Source organism: Panthera leo, chromosome E2 (genome assembly GCF_018350215.1).
Source record: "Panthera leo isolate Ple1 chromosome E2, P.leo_Ple1_pat1.1, whole genome shotgun sequence".
Lineage (NCBI taxonomy): Eukaryota > Metazoa > Chordata > Mammalia > Carnivora > Felidae > Panthera > Panthera leo.
Window position 1 is genome coordinate 31,284,424 of NC_056693.1, and position 15,550 is coordinate 31,299,973.

Consider the following 15,550-nt stretch of genomic DNA (forward strand, 5'->3'; position numbering starts at 1 on the left):
TTTGAACAGGCTGGGTTGGAGCTGCCCCGTGGAGCGGTCCAGCAGGCAAATGCAAATAAGGGACTAAAACTCTCCTCCTCCACCTCCTGCCATAAAAAAAGTCCGTACCTACACAGACCTCCAAAAGGGGCCTGCCAGAGTACGGTTTGCACAGTCCCCCTGCAGCCTTATTTCCTTTTTTCCAGGCAGACCAATTTTATTAGAGTAGCAGTGCTTTCAGAATATCCTGGGGTTTAGCATTTTCTGCTTAGTCACAGCTGTATTTGTATCTTCTCATTTTTAGGCAACATCGCGAGCGTTAATTCACTTTTAAATAGGGAGGTGGATATATATGGTAACGCTATTGGGAGAAAACCAGTATCTCAAATCTAGGTCTTTTATAATCTCTGCACTTCAGTTCAAGCCACAAGATATATTTTTTTTACTAATTAGACACATCCGATGTGAACGATGTGACTATCTTGCTTTCTGAAGTATAGATCAGGTCAGCAAACCGTGGCCCATGGGCCGTAAGATCTTGGGGCAACTGCTCAGCTCTGCCATTGTAACTCCAGAGAAGCCAGAAACTATATGGAATCAAAGGAGTGTGGCTGTGTTTCAATTCACATTTTATTTATAAACTCATCATTTTAAGGTGATTTTTTATTTCCGTGGAAAGTCAAAACTGCTGATGATCAATGCTGGTAAAGTTACAGTGAAACATACATTCATATAGTTCTGGAAGTTTTTCTAATTGGCATACTTTTTGGTGAACTATGTGGGGATGTGTTCAACTACCATAAAAATACTCATATTTTTGATCTCATAACACTATTTTTTTGGACTCAAACCTAGGAAACCATTCAAAAGAAGTATATATGTATATGTATGTATGTATGTATGTATGTGTATGCGTATTTGTATGTATGTGTATATATTTATATGTGTATATATGTTTATATCTATATACATACAAAGATGTTTAGAGTGATTAAGAGTAGTGAAAAGTTGGGCAGAACTTCGGTGCCTTTGTAGCACATGACTCCTTAATTAAATTATCAGCTCAATGAGCAATCATTGAAAATGGTAGTTTTGAATACTTACATACAGAGAAAAACAGAATATACACTGTTGTGTACTGACTGGTCACAACTGTGTGGACAAAGACTCACGTGCAATGAAAATAATAAAAATAGGGAAAGATGACAGGATCATGTTTTTATCTTACTTAGAAATTCTTATTTCATGATATATTATTGTTTTCAGTAATAAAAGAGGGAAAGACTTTTTTTCTGACATGAAAGTTACATTGCTGTTTCCCTCGATAGAAGAGGGGAAAATCCATGCAGCATTATAGCCCTCACTTACTTTATAAAAATGTCTTCTTTCTTGTTTCACCTGTTGCAAACAAAATGATTTGCAATTTTCTGCCTATTCAAAATATGTAGGAAACAGACTGTCTTAAGGAAGCGATGTTCTGAAATTCGTTTTAGTTAATCGGAGAAGAAATCTATTTAGTTTTTTGGTTACATGTGACTAGATTATGTCTGATGGCTCTTGACCTTTATCTGATTTTAGTTTTCTTCCGGTTGGAACAGAAGAACTCCATTCTCCTGAATATCTTTTTTTTTTTTAAGTTTAAATTTTATATATCATTATATTTTGAATAGGTAGTTACTCAAATGGTTCAAAACCTAAAAAGAACCTAAGAATAAATAGTTTCAAGTCTCTCTCTTTCTTCTAAAGCCAACCAGCTCCTTCTCCCCAGAGGTACCCAGTGTCATCAGATTCTTAGTTTTCTTTCAGTGATGCCTAATACATATACAAGCAAATATGTGTTGATATTTTTTATACAAATAGTAGCCTACTCTATATACTATTCTGCACTTGGTTTTAGTAAGCCTTGGTGATAACTGCTTATCAATATATAAGTCTTGGAGTAGACAATGATTTTTTTCCGATATGACACCACAAGAACAAACAACCAAAGAAAAAATAGATATATTGGGCCTCATCAAAGTTAAAAACTTTGATACTCCAAAAGGTTCTGTCAAGAAAGTGGAAAGAGATACTGCAGAATGTGAGAAAGTAGTTTCACATGACTTGTCTCACAAGGTATTCGTGTCTAGAATATATAAATAACGCTTACAACCATTAATTAAAGAGATACATAATCCAATATTTTTAAATGACAAAGGATGTAAAGAGACATGTCTGCAAAGCAGGTCTACAAACGGCCAATAAACACATGAAAAGATGTTGAACATCATTAGTCATCAGGAAGATGCAAATGAAAACCCCAGTGAGATATCACTTCACACCCACTAGAATGGCGATGATTAAAATCACAGTAACAAGTACTGGGAAAGATGTGCAGACATTGGAACCCTCACGTGCTGCTGGAGGGAATATAAAATGGTTCAGCCACTTTGGACAACACGGCGACGCTTCCTCAGGATTTTCAATACCGTATGACCCAGCAGTTCCATACCCAAGAGAAATGAAAACTTCTACATGAATGTTCTTAGCAGCTTGATTCATAATAGCTGCTAAAAAAAAGGAAACATGAATGTTCTTGGTAGCTTGATTCATAATAGCTGCTAAAAAAAAGGTTGGCAGAAAGGGGAGGAGAAGACACAGAGTTTGTACAGGGGTGCAGAGTGTGTTTTGGGGAGATGACAAAAATATTCTAAAATTAGTTGTTAAAACGGTCACCTAGGGGAGCCTGGGTGGCTCTGTCAGTTACATGTCCGACTTCGGCTCAGGTCACAATCTCACAGTTCCTGAGTTCGAGCCCCGCGTGGGGCTCCGTGCTGACAGCCCGGAGCCTGGAGCCTGCTTCGGATTCTGTGTCTCCCTCTCTCTCTGCCCCTCCCCTGCGCACTCTGTCTCTCTCTCTCTCTCTTTGTCAAAATAAGTCAACGTTAAAAAAAAAATTAGAAACAAAACAAAACGGTTGCCTAACTGTGAATATACTAAAAACGATAAATTGTATGCTTTCAATGTGTGACTTCTATGACATGTGAATAATGTCTCAATAAAATTGTTCCCCCAACCTCTGCCAAAAAAATAGGCCTCATTGTGGGCTCTTTACAACAGATAAAGCTCTGTCCACCCAGGAAAAAAAAAAGTCCCCCATGTGGCTCCACCATAGTTTATTTAAGGGGTCCCCTTTTGATGGGAAATGCAGGTTGTTTCCAGTCTTTTGTCGGGATAAATGCATTGTAACCTCTCATGTAGGTCACTTGATACTTGGGAAAGTAAAGGTGTGAATACAACATGTTTATAGACAGAATGTCTTTTAATAAGAGGTTGTAGGAGTGGCTCAGGGACAAAAGTGAGTGGTGACTCAGCGCCCCTTTTTGTTTTTTCTAGGTAGCAAATTGGAGCTGCCTGCCGATGTGCTCCCGGCACTTTGAGGTCTTCATATTAAAATACATATTAGTCAGGCTTCTGTTTTTGTCACCGTAACTTTGTTTTTCCCAGGCTTATACGTGACACATTGCGTAAAATGGCGGTAGCCGCCCAACTGATTTTTATACCAGGGCACTAGAAGGTTCTAAGACATCTGTTTGAGTTATACGTATTCAAATAAAAACACTTGCGTGATACCTTTTCCTCACCGGGTCTAAAGGACATTTGTAGCTCTTTATCATTCTAGGAAATCACGTTGCCACCGTCCGCATCCTCTTTTTTTCTGACATATGTCATTCAGAGGAGGAGTTTGTCCATTTGACCTCTGCTTTTCTCCCACAGACACAGAGAGGGACGAACTAGCTATCTGCCCCTGCCCACACCAAGCTACCAAGTGAGGCCTTTGAACAAGCCCTGAGGGCATGAGCCATGTGTTCTCCATGATTAGAAGAACCTGTTCTACCAAGGACTTGCGGCCGTGAACTCTATGGTTTTTGCAGAAAAGGAAAATGAGTCCTTTGCCCTGTGCTTATAACTTCACTTTTTTGTGTGTGCCGTTACCATTCCATTTTGTGGACCGCTGAACTGATCAGGCTGGTTACTTTTCTTTCCCATTGTGAGGTCCAGGGCACTTATACAATGAAGTCAGTGTCTTTGACGTATTGGTTAATTAGTGATTCGTCCAATAACTACTCACTAAGTTTCTTTTACATTTAGTACTTGGTTCTAGATGCTGCAATATGCGTAGAAATAAATATATAATAAGGGGCTCCTGGGTGGCTGAGTCAGTTAAGCATTCGAACTTTAGCTCAGGTCATGATTTTGTGAGCTCGAGTGCTGACAGCTCAGAGCCTGGAGCCTGCTTCCAATTCTGTGTCTCCCTCTCTCCCTGCCCTTCCCCTGCTCGCGCTTTCTCTGTCTCTCTCTCAAAAATAAATAAACGTTAAAAAAATGAAAAAAAAAAAAGAAATATACAATAAAAGTGTGTGTGTGTGTGTGTGTGTGTGTGTGTGTGCGTGTGTGTGTATACACACACATGGCTTTAGCCTCAGGGAGCCCACTGTTTTGAGATATAAGGCCCATATAATGAAAGAAAACCAGCCAGAAGAGTGGCCCAAGTGAGGCCAAGCTGGCAACACAGAGCCCAGTGAGCCGGCCACTATAGTATTTCTTAAGTTGAATAGGGGCTGAGCTGTGGGGGCAACAGGTGAACGTAATGGACAAGGGACAAATGTGGATACCCCTAGGACGAGTCGATGGTGAACTGGAATTTTGCTCCTCATCTTGATTGCTGGTTCTGTCTCTGCAGTGCTCCACCGGAACCTTGGATTATATCTTACAGCGCTGCCAGGTGGCTCTGCAGAATGTCCGTGACGGGGCAGACGGTGGTGATGTTTCTTTGAAATCCTTTGAGCCCGCGGTTCTGAAACAAGGAGAGGAAATCCACAATGAGGTGAGGACTTTCAGGAACCGGGAAACTGCCTGCAAGCTAACAAGTTGATCTGCCGTAATTTCATATGGGTATAAGACCTGAAATTCCTCAGTGAGAGATAAAGAATAGTTTATTACTTACAACGATAGCAGCAGCTGGAGTATCAGCATTTTTGTGCCAGTTGTACAAGCCTCTCTTTCCACGGGGCAGCACAGAGCAGGCCCGGTTACATATGCACCTGCAAGGGTTGGGTTATAGGAGAAGAACAAAGGGAACCCGAATCTCTTATAATAGGCAGTAAGCATGGCTGACATTTGTTCCAAACAAGACACCGTCTTTATCCTCCAAGTCTTTTAGCATCCCTGCCCGTTGTTCTGGAGATGAGCTATATCTTCCAAGGCTGTTCTCTATACCAACCATTCTTGCTGAGATAGAGGGAAGTCAGTATCTTGCTCACAGGTGCACAGAAGCACAAGACCCATGAAGAATGGTCTTTCTGCAAGGACCAAAGGGAAGGGTGGGCGGACCCCAGGAGCAAGTGTCCGTACCTCGCTTTTTGTTTACAGAATGAGGTGTGGGTCTGCAGTCTGTGAGACCAGCAGCTCTGGATCCCACCAGCCAATGTTCCACCAATTGTGCTGCTCTCAGGAACACCCTCTCAGCTTTTTGCTTTATCTTTGGACTGTGCGTATTGTTGTCTACTTAATACTTCTAAAAACTCGGCTCATTTTTATGTAAATAAATTTTCTTTGAAAAGGAACCTTTGTATTACCACTTTAAGAAGCGAGCCAGTATCACTAGCCAAAAGAAAAAGGAACCAGAGAGATCTCGCCAGTGTAAACAGAGCAGTGTTACTACCTTCCAGCAGATTCTCTCGCCGGGAGAAGGCTCTGAGCCTGAAGTCTCCATTATTCATGGGAAGCAGGGAGAGCAGCCTACAACTCCTGTGTTTTCTAACAGTCATTGAATTCGACGTTGAAAATGGATGAATTTTGTGGCAGGCAAATTAGATCTCAAAACAAAAAAAAACTTTAAAAGGAAAAAAGAGGTTCCCGAGTCATGGAGAATTGTTGAAGGTTATCACCAACCCGAGACTCTCTCTTTGTTCGGATTGGAAGGATCGGCGGAGAATTTGGAACACAAAAATGTTCTCTTTCATCCTTCCAGCAAGTAATTACTGATTGCGTGCCTGGCACTCTTCTGTGTGCTTTAGGATGTAAAGTTTACGGTAGTTTACGAGAGTAAACTAGGCATCCTAGGCCAGGGAGAGGACAGATAATAAACTTAATACACCTGCTCATCATATAGTAGGTTCTTGAGATAACTAGAAAACATCCCCACTGAGAAGATGTGCTGTGAGCAGGGACTTGAAAGAGATGAGGAGGAAGCCACGTAGATATCTGGGGAACAGTATTTCGGGTGGAGGGACAAACTGCCACAAAGACTGTGAGGTAGGAAAATGCCTGGTGTTTCCAGACTAGGTAAGGGACAGTCTAGTTCAAATGGCAGGAGCAAGGCTGTGAGTTCGAGGACATGAGGTCACAGAGGTGGTTCTAGGGGCCTGGGGAATAGCACATTGTATCAGTCCTTGGAGCTCCCCATGAGGACAACCACTTTCCTGTTTACTCAGAGGGAAGTGGGGAGCCACTGAGGGCTTTGGAGCAGAGGAGAAACCATGTCTGCTCCCACGAGGTCATACAGTGTCTTTAAAGAGATATTTAGGATCTTGCGAACTGCCCCATACCTTGTGAAACATTGCCACAATCTCTGGAACAAAAGGCAAAGAAATTCTTCCTTTCAAGGAAAGAATAACCACTTCTAATGCTAATAAGCTGCACTCAGGACTGACTTTCTTCCCTTCCCTGTACCTGATAAGTGCCCCATTTTCTCTCCTATCTGTCCTTAAGTAGAGACACTGCTGATAGCTAGAACCTCAAGAAAGATAAGCGTTTTATGGGCCCGGTGACCTCACTGAATTAGACTTGGGAGCAAAGTTATGTCTTCCTCCATATTTGCAGTAAAGAAATTCTGGTCTGTAGTAAAGAAATTCCGATTTTTTCCTTCTCTACAAACCTTGCAATGTCAGGATTCAGGCCAGCTGAATGGGTGCTCTTTTCAACACTCAACATGAGTTATTCCCTGCGCCGCCACCAACCCCCCCCCCTCGCCCCACCATATTGGTCTTCTGTGACTGGCCGAGATGTTTTGTTATCATCAACGGGCGGGGGAAATCTGTAAAATCACACTGTTTATCTAATAGTAGAATATTGTCATCTGAGCCCAGTAGCTTCAGCAAGTGACTGGCTGCTTTTGACACTGTATACCTTAGCAAAGTGGGATAGATGTGTATCAGAAGCCTTAGCCCCCTGAAGCTAGTCTAGAAATCGAAGGCAGAGAGAGATCATGAATCTAAATATGGTGTGTGCTCACCTTGCCCAGCCCCCCAGTCTTTGATTCTTCAAGGCCACCTCCTTCATATGAATTCCATATGCCAAAGCACGTTATCATATACTGTTTTTTGGCCCTATGTGCTGGCCTGGGATCGAGCACTGACATGATCACTTTCTACCATGTCCTGTTGTGAAACAATAGCATCATACGTGGTCCATGATCGTTCCCCCTGGGTTCTTTATTGTTCGATTTCCTCTATCTTAAAGGCCATGTGCCTTTGCTGCACCAATTACAGGATGAAGCCCTGGGTTTTATGTGTTGCGGGCCTTCAGGCTCTGTGGGTGTAGATGTGGCTTGTTTCCTTTAGATGGTTTCTAACTAAGCAGTTTGGGAACTGTGGGGAATAGACCTGAGTACCTTTAGAAGGTATTTTTTTTTCCTAACTAAAGATGCTTAGCAAAGGTTTTTGTTCACTGATAAGCAGAACCCTCCTGCATGTTATTATGCTGTTTTCCTTCTTAAAAATGGTTTGGTCTGGGGCACCTGGGTGGCTCAGCTGGTTAAGCGTCCGATTTCAGCTCAGGTCATGATCTCACGGTTCGTGAGTTCAAGCCCCACGTCGGGCTCTGTGCCGACAGCTCAGAGCCTGGAGCCTGCTTCGCATTCTGCGTCTCCCTCTCTCTCTCTGCCCATGCTCTGTCTCTCTGTCTCTCTCTCAAAAATAAATAAACATTAAAAAAAAAAAATGGTTTGGTCTGGTCAGACCTGCATCTTCCTCGGAGTTCCTGGGAAAGAGCCTTCATGGGGTAGCTCTTAGTAGATTGGACATTAGCATCTCTCCCTCATCTAACATCTTGCTCAGTGAAATAACTTATTTCAGGTGTTGTGGTGAGACATTAACCCCAGCGGGCATGTTCACGCATCCCCTGAGGGACCTGCGTGAGCTGAGCTGGGACCAAATCAAGAGCCCCCCACTGACTTGGCAGAGAAAAGTAGATGACAGTTGCCTACCTGTGGAAGTGATGGAGGCGTTTACAATGAATGGTGAGGTAGCGTCTCATAAGTCACGATTTTGAACTTTGCTGTTGAATGCCCGAGGTTTCAGGTAGGTGGGTGGATTCCGTTTATTCTTCCCCTTCAGACTTTTCCTAGACATTTTTAGGGGAAAAGTTTTTCTTGACTGATCTTCTCTGAGACCGTTCCAGGTACAGATTAGTTAAGAGGGTGATGAAGGACAGTTGTCCCAGCAGTCCCTGTTGTGAAACGGACACTATTGTGAGCATGTTTTCATTTTTCACTGATGATTGAGAAGGCCCTTCAGGAACCTGCAAGGCCTCTAGGTTGTCAGTAGGCCTTGGCTAATTGCTCATCTTTGTATTGTAGCTGCTCAAAAGATTGAATAATTGTGAATTTCCTTGAAGGGCCTGTCCAGAAGGTGGGAGTTTGGTGTCTAAGCATCGTGAGCTCTGAGAGAACCTCAAAAGAGTTGCTATGTGTTGTCTCCTTGACGCTCCCATCTCTGGGGGTCTGCATCACCCGTGGAGTGTTCGTGGCCCCAAGGCAGCCATTACCCTCCTCAGGGTTTGTCTCTAGGTTCTGCTCTGATAGTTCTGAGCTTCCCGGTGCGGGGAGGGAGAGAACCCTGGGTGCACCCTGGAGAAGGGATGAAGACCCTACTCCTTTCATGCTTAGAACTTTATTGGTCAGTCACTACGGTTGACCTTTGATTGTTTTTTCAACCCCGGAAGCGATAAGGCTTCCATTCTATTCCGAGTCCTGACGCTTCAGCTTTCGTGGGGTATCCACCCTGCAGCTTTCTTTTCTTAACCCCGCGGTTTAGGGGAAAAAAAATGAAAATAACTTTTTCTTGTTTGTTTGTTTGTTTTTGTAACTCAAACTCTGAATCAAATGGCTGGAAGTATTCTATGCTTCCTTAATTAATTTTAAGGAAGCAGCCAACGACGTCTGTTGGCAGTGGGGGAAATGGCGAGGGTGACATTTGTTTAAAATCCTGTAATGTTTTTTTTTTTTTGCCCACAACATTGAAATGAAAAAGTCAGGTTATGGAACCGAATAAAATACATGCCAGTGGATTTGATGCCCAGAAAGATTGTATCTCATGGGAAGTACTTCAACTCATGAATAAAACTCTGCCGGGAGTAAGTGCTCAGCGTTGAACTTTACTGACTGGCCTCTCTGGAAGGGGGGTGGCCATGAATTGACATGGATGTTAAAACTTTTCTTGCTAAGAAAATTTTATCACGTTGTGAGATCCTTGGGGACAATAAGTTGTAGGCCTTGTTCAGTTTGCTTTCTTAGCATCTGGCAAGTGCCTGGCATATAGTAGCCCATTCATTATTAACTCACTAGTCCTCACTCTAAATCTATGTGGTTATTATGTGATTGTCTTTATTTTACGGGTGACATAGCCATTTGGTACTGGAGTCCAAGTTTGAACTGGCTCCAGGGCCCTTATTCTTTTTTTTTTTAATTTTTTACAAAGTTTATTTATGTAATATTTTTTGAGAGAGAGAGAGAGTGAGCAGAGTAGAGGCAGAGAGAGAGGGAAAGAGAGAGAATCCCAAGCAGGCCCCACACTGTCAGCGCAGAGCCCGACGCAGGGCTCAAACAAACCATGAGATCATGACCTGGGCTCGAATCAAGAGTCGGACACTTAACCAACTGAGCCACCCAGGCGCCCCGCTTCCTTATTCTTAATCATGGCACCGTCTGCTTCAACTGATAGCTGGGCACCTAAGGAGGAAGCTGAAGTCCTGATTTATTAAAATGGATGGGGTCCTCCTTTGTATTCTCGTCTCATAGCAGAGTCTCCAGGTATGCCCCTCTCCTTCCTTCTGTGGCTTTAATTTACTGAAATCTAGACCCTAGTGTACCCCAATAGGTTGAATAAACTAATTACATATGCTGATCTGTTTTATTTCTTGGGATACCACGATTGCCAGGGCTTATAAGTTTTGTCTTCACCAATGAAAATAACCAGCCCCCAGATAAGAAAACCTTTTGAAATCTTTGCAGCTTGCCCTGACATCGGGCGTGATGCTTTGCTAATAGGCTGTTCCCATAATGGGAACCAATTTCACACAAAATCTATTAAATAGAACTCTTCTTGTAGTGAGTAATATGAAACCTGCATCTTCAGAGAAGTTGAACTGCCCTGTGTTCGCTCTCCTCTCAAAGCAGTGTGGTTTACTGCTGTTACCAACTGTCTCTAAATACCACAGATAAGTTTCGGCAGCTATTGTCTTAATATTGTCCACATTCCTTTTTTTTTTTTTTTTTCTGTTTAAACAGCTTTAACTGAAATCAGTTCTACATATCAAACAAACATTTAGTTAATGTAAACTGAAACCCTTTCATATGACTGGGTGTTCTCAGGTTAGTTATTTGAGCCATTTTCACCATTGGTAAATCTTCACAAGTTGCTTTTGTTTGCCTCGCGAAAGTTCAATATGGATAAATACAGAAATTCTTTGTGGTAACAGGTAAAGGTTGTACTAGTTGGACTGTCTAGGGAACACGATTACCGTAGCAAAAGTCAAGACGACCCAACATTAACCTCTAAGCTGTGAAAGCTCAACATTTCTTTAGAGGGCAGAGGTCAGAAGAGTTGTGGGGATAAATAGAGTTGTACGTTGACAGTAAAATTTGATTAAAAAAAATTTTTGTTAACGTTTATTTATTTTTGAGACAGAGAGAGACAGAGCATGAATGGGGGAGGGGCCGAGAGAGAGGGAGACACAGAATCTGAAACAGGCTCCAGGCTCTGAGCTGTCAGCACAGAGCCCGACACAGGGCTCGAACTCACAGACCGTGAGATCATGACCTGAGCCGAAGTCGGACGCCCAACCGACTGAACCACCTAGGTGCCCCTGTAAAATTTGATTTTTCAAGGTGAAGATAAGTTTTAGAAGATTTGGAAAGTGGATAGAAAACAATTTCTTACCCTTCCAAAGCTTTACTCAGCCTCTCCTCTACATACATTGGGGTTATTTCATTTGCAAGGGACAAAAAAAACCTCAACCTGAATTGGCTTAAGTATAAAAGGCTTCTGGGACTCCTGGGTGGCTCAGTTGGTTAGGCATCCGACTTCAGCTTAGGTCACGATCTCGCGGTTTGTGAGTTCGAGCCCTGCGTTGCGCTCTGTGCTGACAGCTTAGAGCCTGGAATCTGCTTCAGATTCTGTGTCTCCCCCTCTCTCTGCCCCTCCCCTGCTTGCACTGTCTCTCTCTCTCTCTCTCTCTCTCTCTCTCTCTCTGTCTCTTTCTTTCTCAAAAATAATAAATAAGCCTTAAAGAAAATGTAAATAGGTTTAAAAAATAAATAAATAAATAAATAAATAAATAAATAAATAAATAAATAAAAGACTTCAGGAATAGCTTGGTCAAGAGCCAGGTGGTATCACCAGCACCTGGTTTTTATCTTTTTATCTTGCAGTTGCTTCCTACTGGGTTGTCTCCATTTTTCCCATTTGGTGGTGACATGGATATAGAATGCTTTTCCTGGATCTTCTCATGGGATCTAGACTTAACTGTGATTGAACATTCCGCAATTGTCTCCATACCCAGTTCTGTGACTAGAGAGATGTGGGGGGCTGATTGGCTGACACTTGGGTCACACACTGCATCCCTGGTGTTGGGGCTGGAGATCTACCCGGACCACGTGGACTGAGACTGGGGAAGGGGGTCGGTTACCAAGTGAATAGTGAGGTTTTGCTAGAATAGAAGGAGGAATGTTAAGGAGGCAAATAATAACCATAATAATAACCCTATAGGTTCATAGGAAGGAAAAGCAATTGTTAATGCCTTCACTGTTCTTTCTACCTATTGACATGTGCCCTGACTTGAAAAGTAACAATTTGAATGGCTGTAGGTTTAATGGATGCCCCATAATTAACTTTGCATTGTTTAGTTATAAGGGCTAGGACTCTCACCAGCTCCTCCTGGTCCATGGTAAATTCTGTATTTATTTTAAATCTAAGAGATCTTGAAATTGGCTGTCTCATAATATATGTCTGTTTTGCTCTAAATATCAGTGTTTAATAAAGATGTTTAATAAAGATATATTTTGATTCTATCTTCCCTGTCCCACATTGAGCAGGCTGCTATATACTTCAGGATCTCAGTATTTGTGTTTTGTCTTGCCTTTTTGTAAAATTTATTTTATTTATTTATTTATTTATTTATTTATTTATTTATTTATTTAGAGAGGTAGAGGGTGCAAGTGAACCAGGGGCAGAGAGAGAGAGAGAGAGAGAGAGAGAGAGAGAGAGAATCCCACGAGCTCACCCCGATGCGGGACCCAAACTCACGAACCATGAGATCATGACCTGAGCTGAAGTCCGACGCTTAACTGACTGAGCCACCCAGGAGCCCCTTACGACTGCTTTTCTCTTGGCTTTGCAGAAATGCTCTGGAGACTCCCCAAGTTCTACTGGAAACCAGTTAGGCTGAGCTTTTCTCACCCTGTGGCGATTAAGTTACTGGAGGAGAATCGGGTGACAGTGTTGTCCTTGATTGCCCCTCATGAAGGCATTGTAACAACTGCCTTCTCTTTATGGCCCACAGGTTGAGTTCGAGTGGCTGAGACAGTTTTGGTTTCAAGGCAACCGATACAGAAAATGCAGTGATTGGTGGTGTCAGCCCATGGCCCAACTGGAAGAACTGTGGAAGAAGATGGAAGGTGTGGTAAGTACCTGAGGTCCGGGGCCACATTTTCTGGGACGCCGGGCTGTGTGACCCCTCTGCTGCCTCATTTGCATAGGCAAATACATAATTCATTATCCCAAATTATTGAGTTAGGTAACTGTTCGCCAGGAACAGCCAGGATTTTGCCAGGACAAGCTCCCTTGAGTTCAGTGGGCGTTTTCTTGAGTATTTCCCACATATACGGCACCATGCCGGACGCACGGTAGGAAGTGACGAGGAGGGAACCACGATGGAACGGTAAGATTTAAAATGCCTTTGCATTTTTAGATGCACCGGGCACTGTTCTAAGGGCTTTCCCTGTATTAACTTCTAAAGTTCGTACAGCAGCCCTACGAGGTGTAGAAACCCTTATGAGCCTTAATTTATAGATGTGAAAACTGAGACATTGAGAAATTAGGTGCCTCGCCCAAGGTCACAGAGTAAGCAGCAGAGCAAGATGGAGACCCTGGCAGTCTGGCTCTGTAGCTTAACTGCTGCATTCAGTTTAACAAGGAGAGAGACATGAATATAGCCAGGTGTTACATTAGCTAAAATGAAAGCCTGTAATAGAGATTAAAAAAAAAAAAAAAATCACAGGCCAGAGGAGGGAGTATTAAATTCAGGCCACTGGACCAGGACTGTTGTGAAACAGCAGATGTTGCCTTTGGGGACTTTGTATGGGGAGGCGTAGGGTCAGATAGGGCATTGGGAGAGGAGCATTAGGCTCCAGGAACTGTACAAACGAGACTGGAAATGGGGCAGTCCAGCGCGGCCAGAGCAAGGGATCGGGGTGGGGGGGGGTGGGAGGGGGGAGTCAGAAGCATAGCTGGAAGGCGAAATTGAGGCCACTTGCCAGTTTTGAATTAAGTCTCAATTTAAATAATAGCAGTAATGGCAGACCCTTATCTGATACTTATTAAGGACCAGGCACTATTCTGAATGTTTTATGTATCACTTATGTAACTTTTACGGCAACCCCATAAAGTAGGTATGATGGTTCTCCATTTCATAAACCAGGAGACTGAGCCACAAAAGGTTTCCATAACTTCCTCAAGATCACACGGCTCATAAGCGGGGGAACGGGGATTTGAACCCAGGAAGGCTGGCTCTAGGGTCACGCCCTTCACTGCCTCGCTGCTCTGCCTCCAGACCGTTGAACTTGAAATGTAGTGGAAAAGTGGTAAAAGCCTGCTGCACCCTGGAGGTGGTGCCCGCACAGACTCAGACTTGTTCTGGAAACAAGGATCCGATCTGCGCAAGTGGGGAGCTGTGGCCAACCTCTGTTATAAAACCGAGGTTTTATAATGAAAATACCAAGTCACCACCCTGGAGGGGTCTTAGTTTGAAAGTCCAGGTCGGAATCTGGACCCTAGCTTTCCAGACATCTCTTCGGATGTTTAAATCATGCCTTTCGATGGATCTGTGTCTGAGGAAGGAATGTTAATAATCCTTCTTTTATTGTACTAAGAGTATCACAAAAATGGATTCCGCCAAAGACCTGAACCTCAGTATAAAACCGAGCATTGTAAAACTGAGCTGGAAGTAATGAAAAGTCCATGCTTAAATCTCCTTAGTTCTATTCCTAAAACTAGCCTGTGTGGAGTATGCTACATTTTTATGGAATGTATATATAAAGGCAACTTCATTTACAGGGCATATTTTTTTTACGATGTTCTTCTCGGCTTGTCCATTTACATATGAGTTAGAAGAACCTCTTTATTTACCAGACTTTGAGTCTGAGACATCAGGTGGACTTTGGGATTGTAACTTGACGACTCCACGTATTAGAATTGGCAAATTAATAAGAAAAGAACTCACTGATTTTGTAAAATAAATAAATACGTCACTAAATAAAAATTTATTTTTGCACCACTTTTGTTCAAGGGTTTTTTGTTTTTTGTTTTTTTTGTCTTTTAAAGAGAAGTCTTGGGTATTGTGAGCTTACTGATTATATTCATTATGAATTCATTTAAAAGATTTAGTTGTCATTTTTTTTTTTTTAATCGGACCATGGCACATCAGTTAGATGGAATATCTTCTGTTTACTTTATAACTCTTGTGTAAAAAAATACCCAGAAGAAGAGCAGTCTTGGGAATTCTCCAGAACGAGCTTCCTTGCAGTTGGTGTGGCATTACTGAGTGTTCCGAGTGAAATCAATGGTCCCAGTGTCTCTCCTCAGCAAGCCTCAGGGTGATCATTATCAGCAGAGTGGAGGTTTGGGCCAAACATAAAAGGGATGATCCTTCTAAATTAAATTTAAGCATGGCTCCAAGCCTCTTTAAATGACTTTTAACAAATTCATAATAATTTATTTTTGCTATTGGAAGAGACAGAAGACCATAGTCATTGGGCAAGCCTATGGTTCTGTGGCTCTGTTAGCTCAATGCCATCTGGTATTTGTGAACTGGCCCGGCCAGTTCAATTCCTGCTTTGTACCAGCCCACCTCATATGTTTGCACTTGCAAGCAGTAGGGGGCAATGTTGAGCTACCTGTTTGAGGCCTCAAGATGCCGGCCTTTCAGGAAAATGCATACAAATGTACCATTAACTGTCAAGAATTATCCCTGTTGCTTCAAGTTAGCTGTAATCTCCAAGATTCCATAACACAGGAAATCAGTTGTGGGTTAA

The 15,550-nt window shown here is 42.6% G+C and overlaps 1 protein-coding gene across 5 annotated transcripts in view; it reads left to right on the forward strand.

Moving 5' to 3' along the window:
* Positions 1-15,550, forward strand: part of FTO (FTO alpha-ketoglutarate dependent dioxygenase) — a 389,506-nt gene that overhangs the window by 178,713 nt on the left and 195,243 nt on the right. For all 5 annotated transcript variants that reach the window (XM_042918172.1, XM_042918177.1, XM_042918175.1 and 2 more), the window contains exons 6-7: positions 4,703-4,846; positions 12,802-12,921. In XM_042918172.1, coding sequence (XP_042774106.1) covers positions 4,703-4,846; positions 12,802-12,921 — 264 coding nt within the window. The remainder of the gene's footprint in view (positions 1-4,702; positions 4,847-12,801; positions 12,922-15,550) is intronic.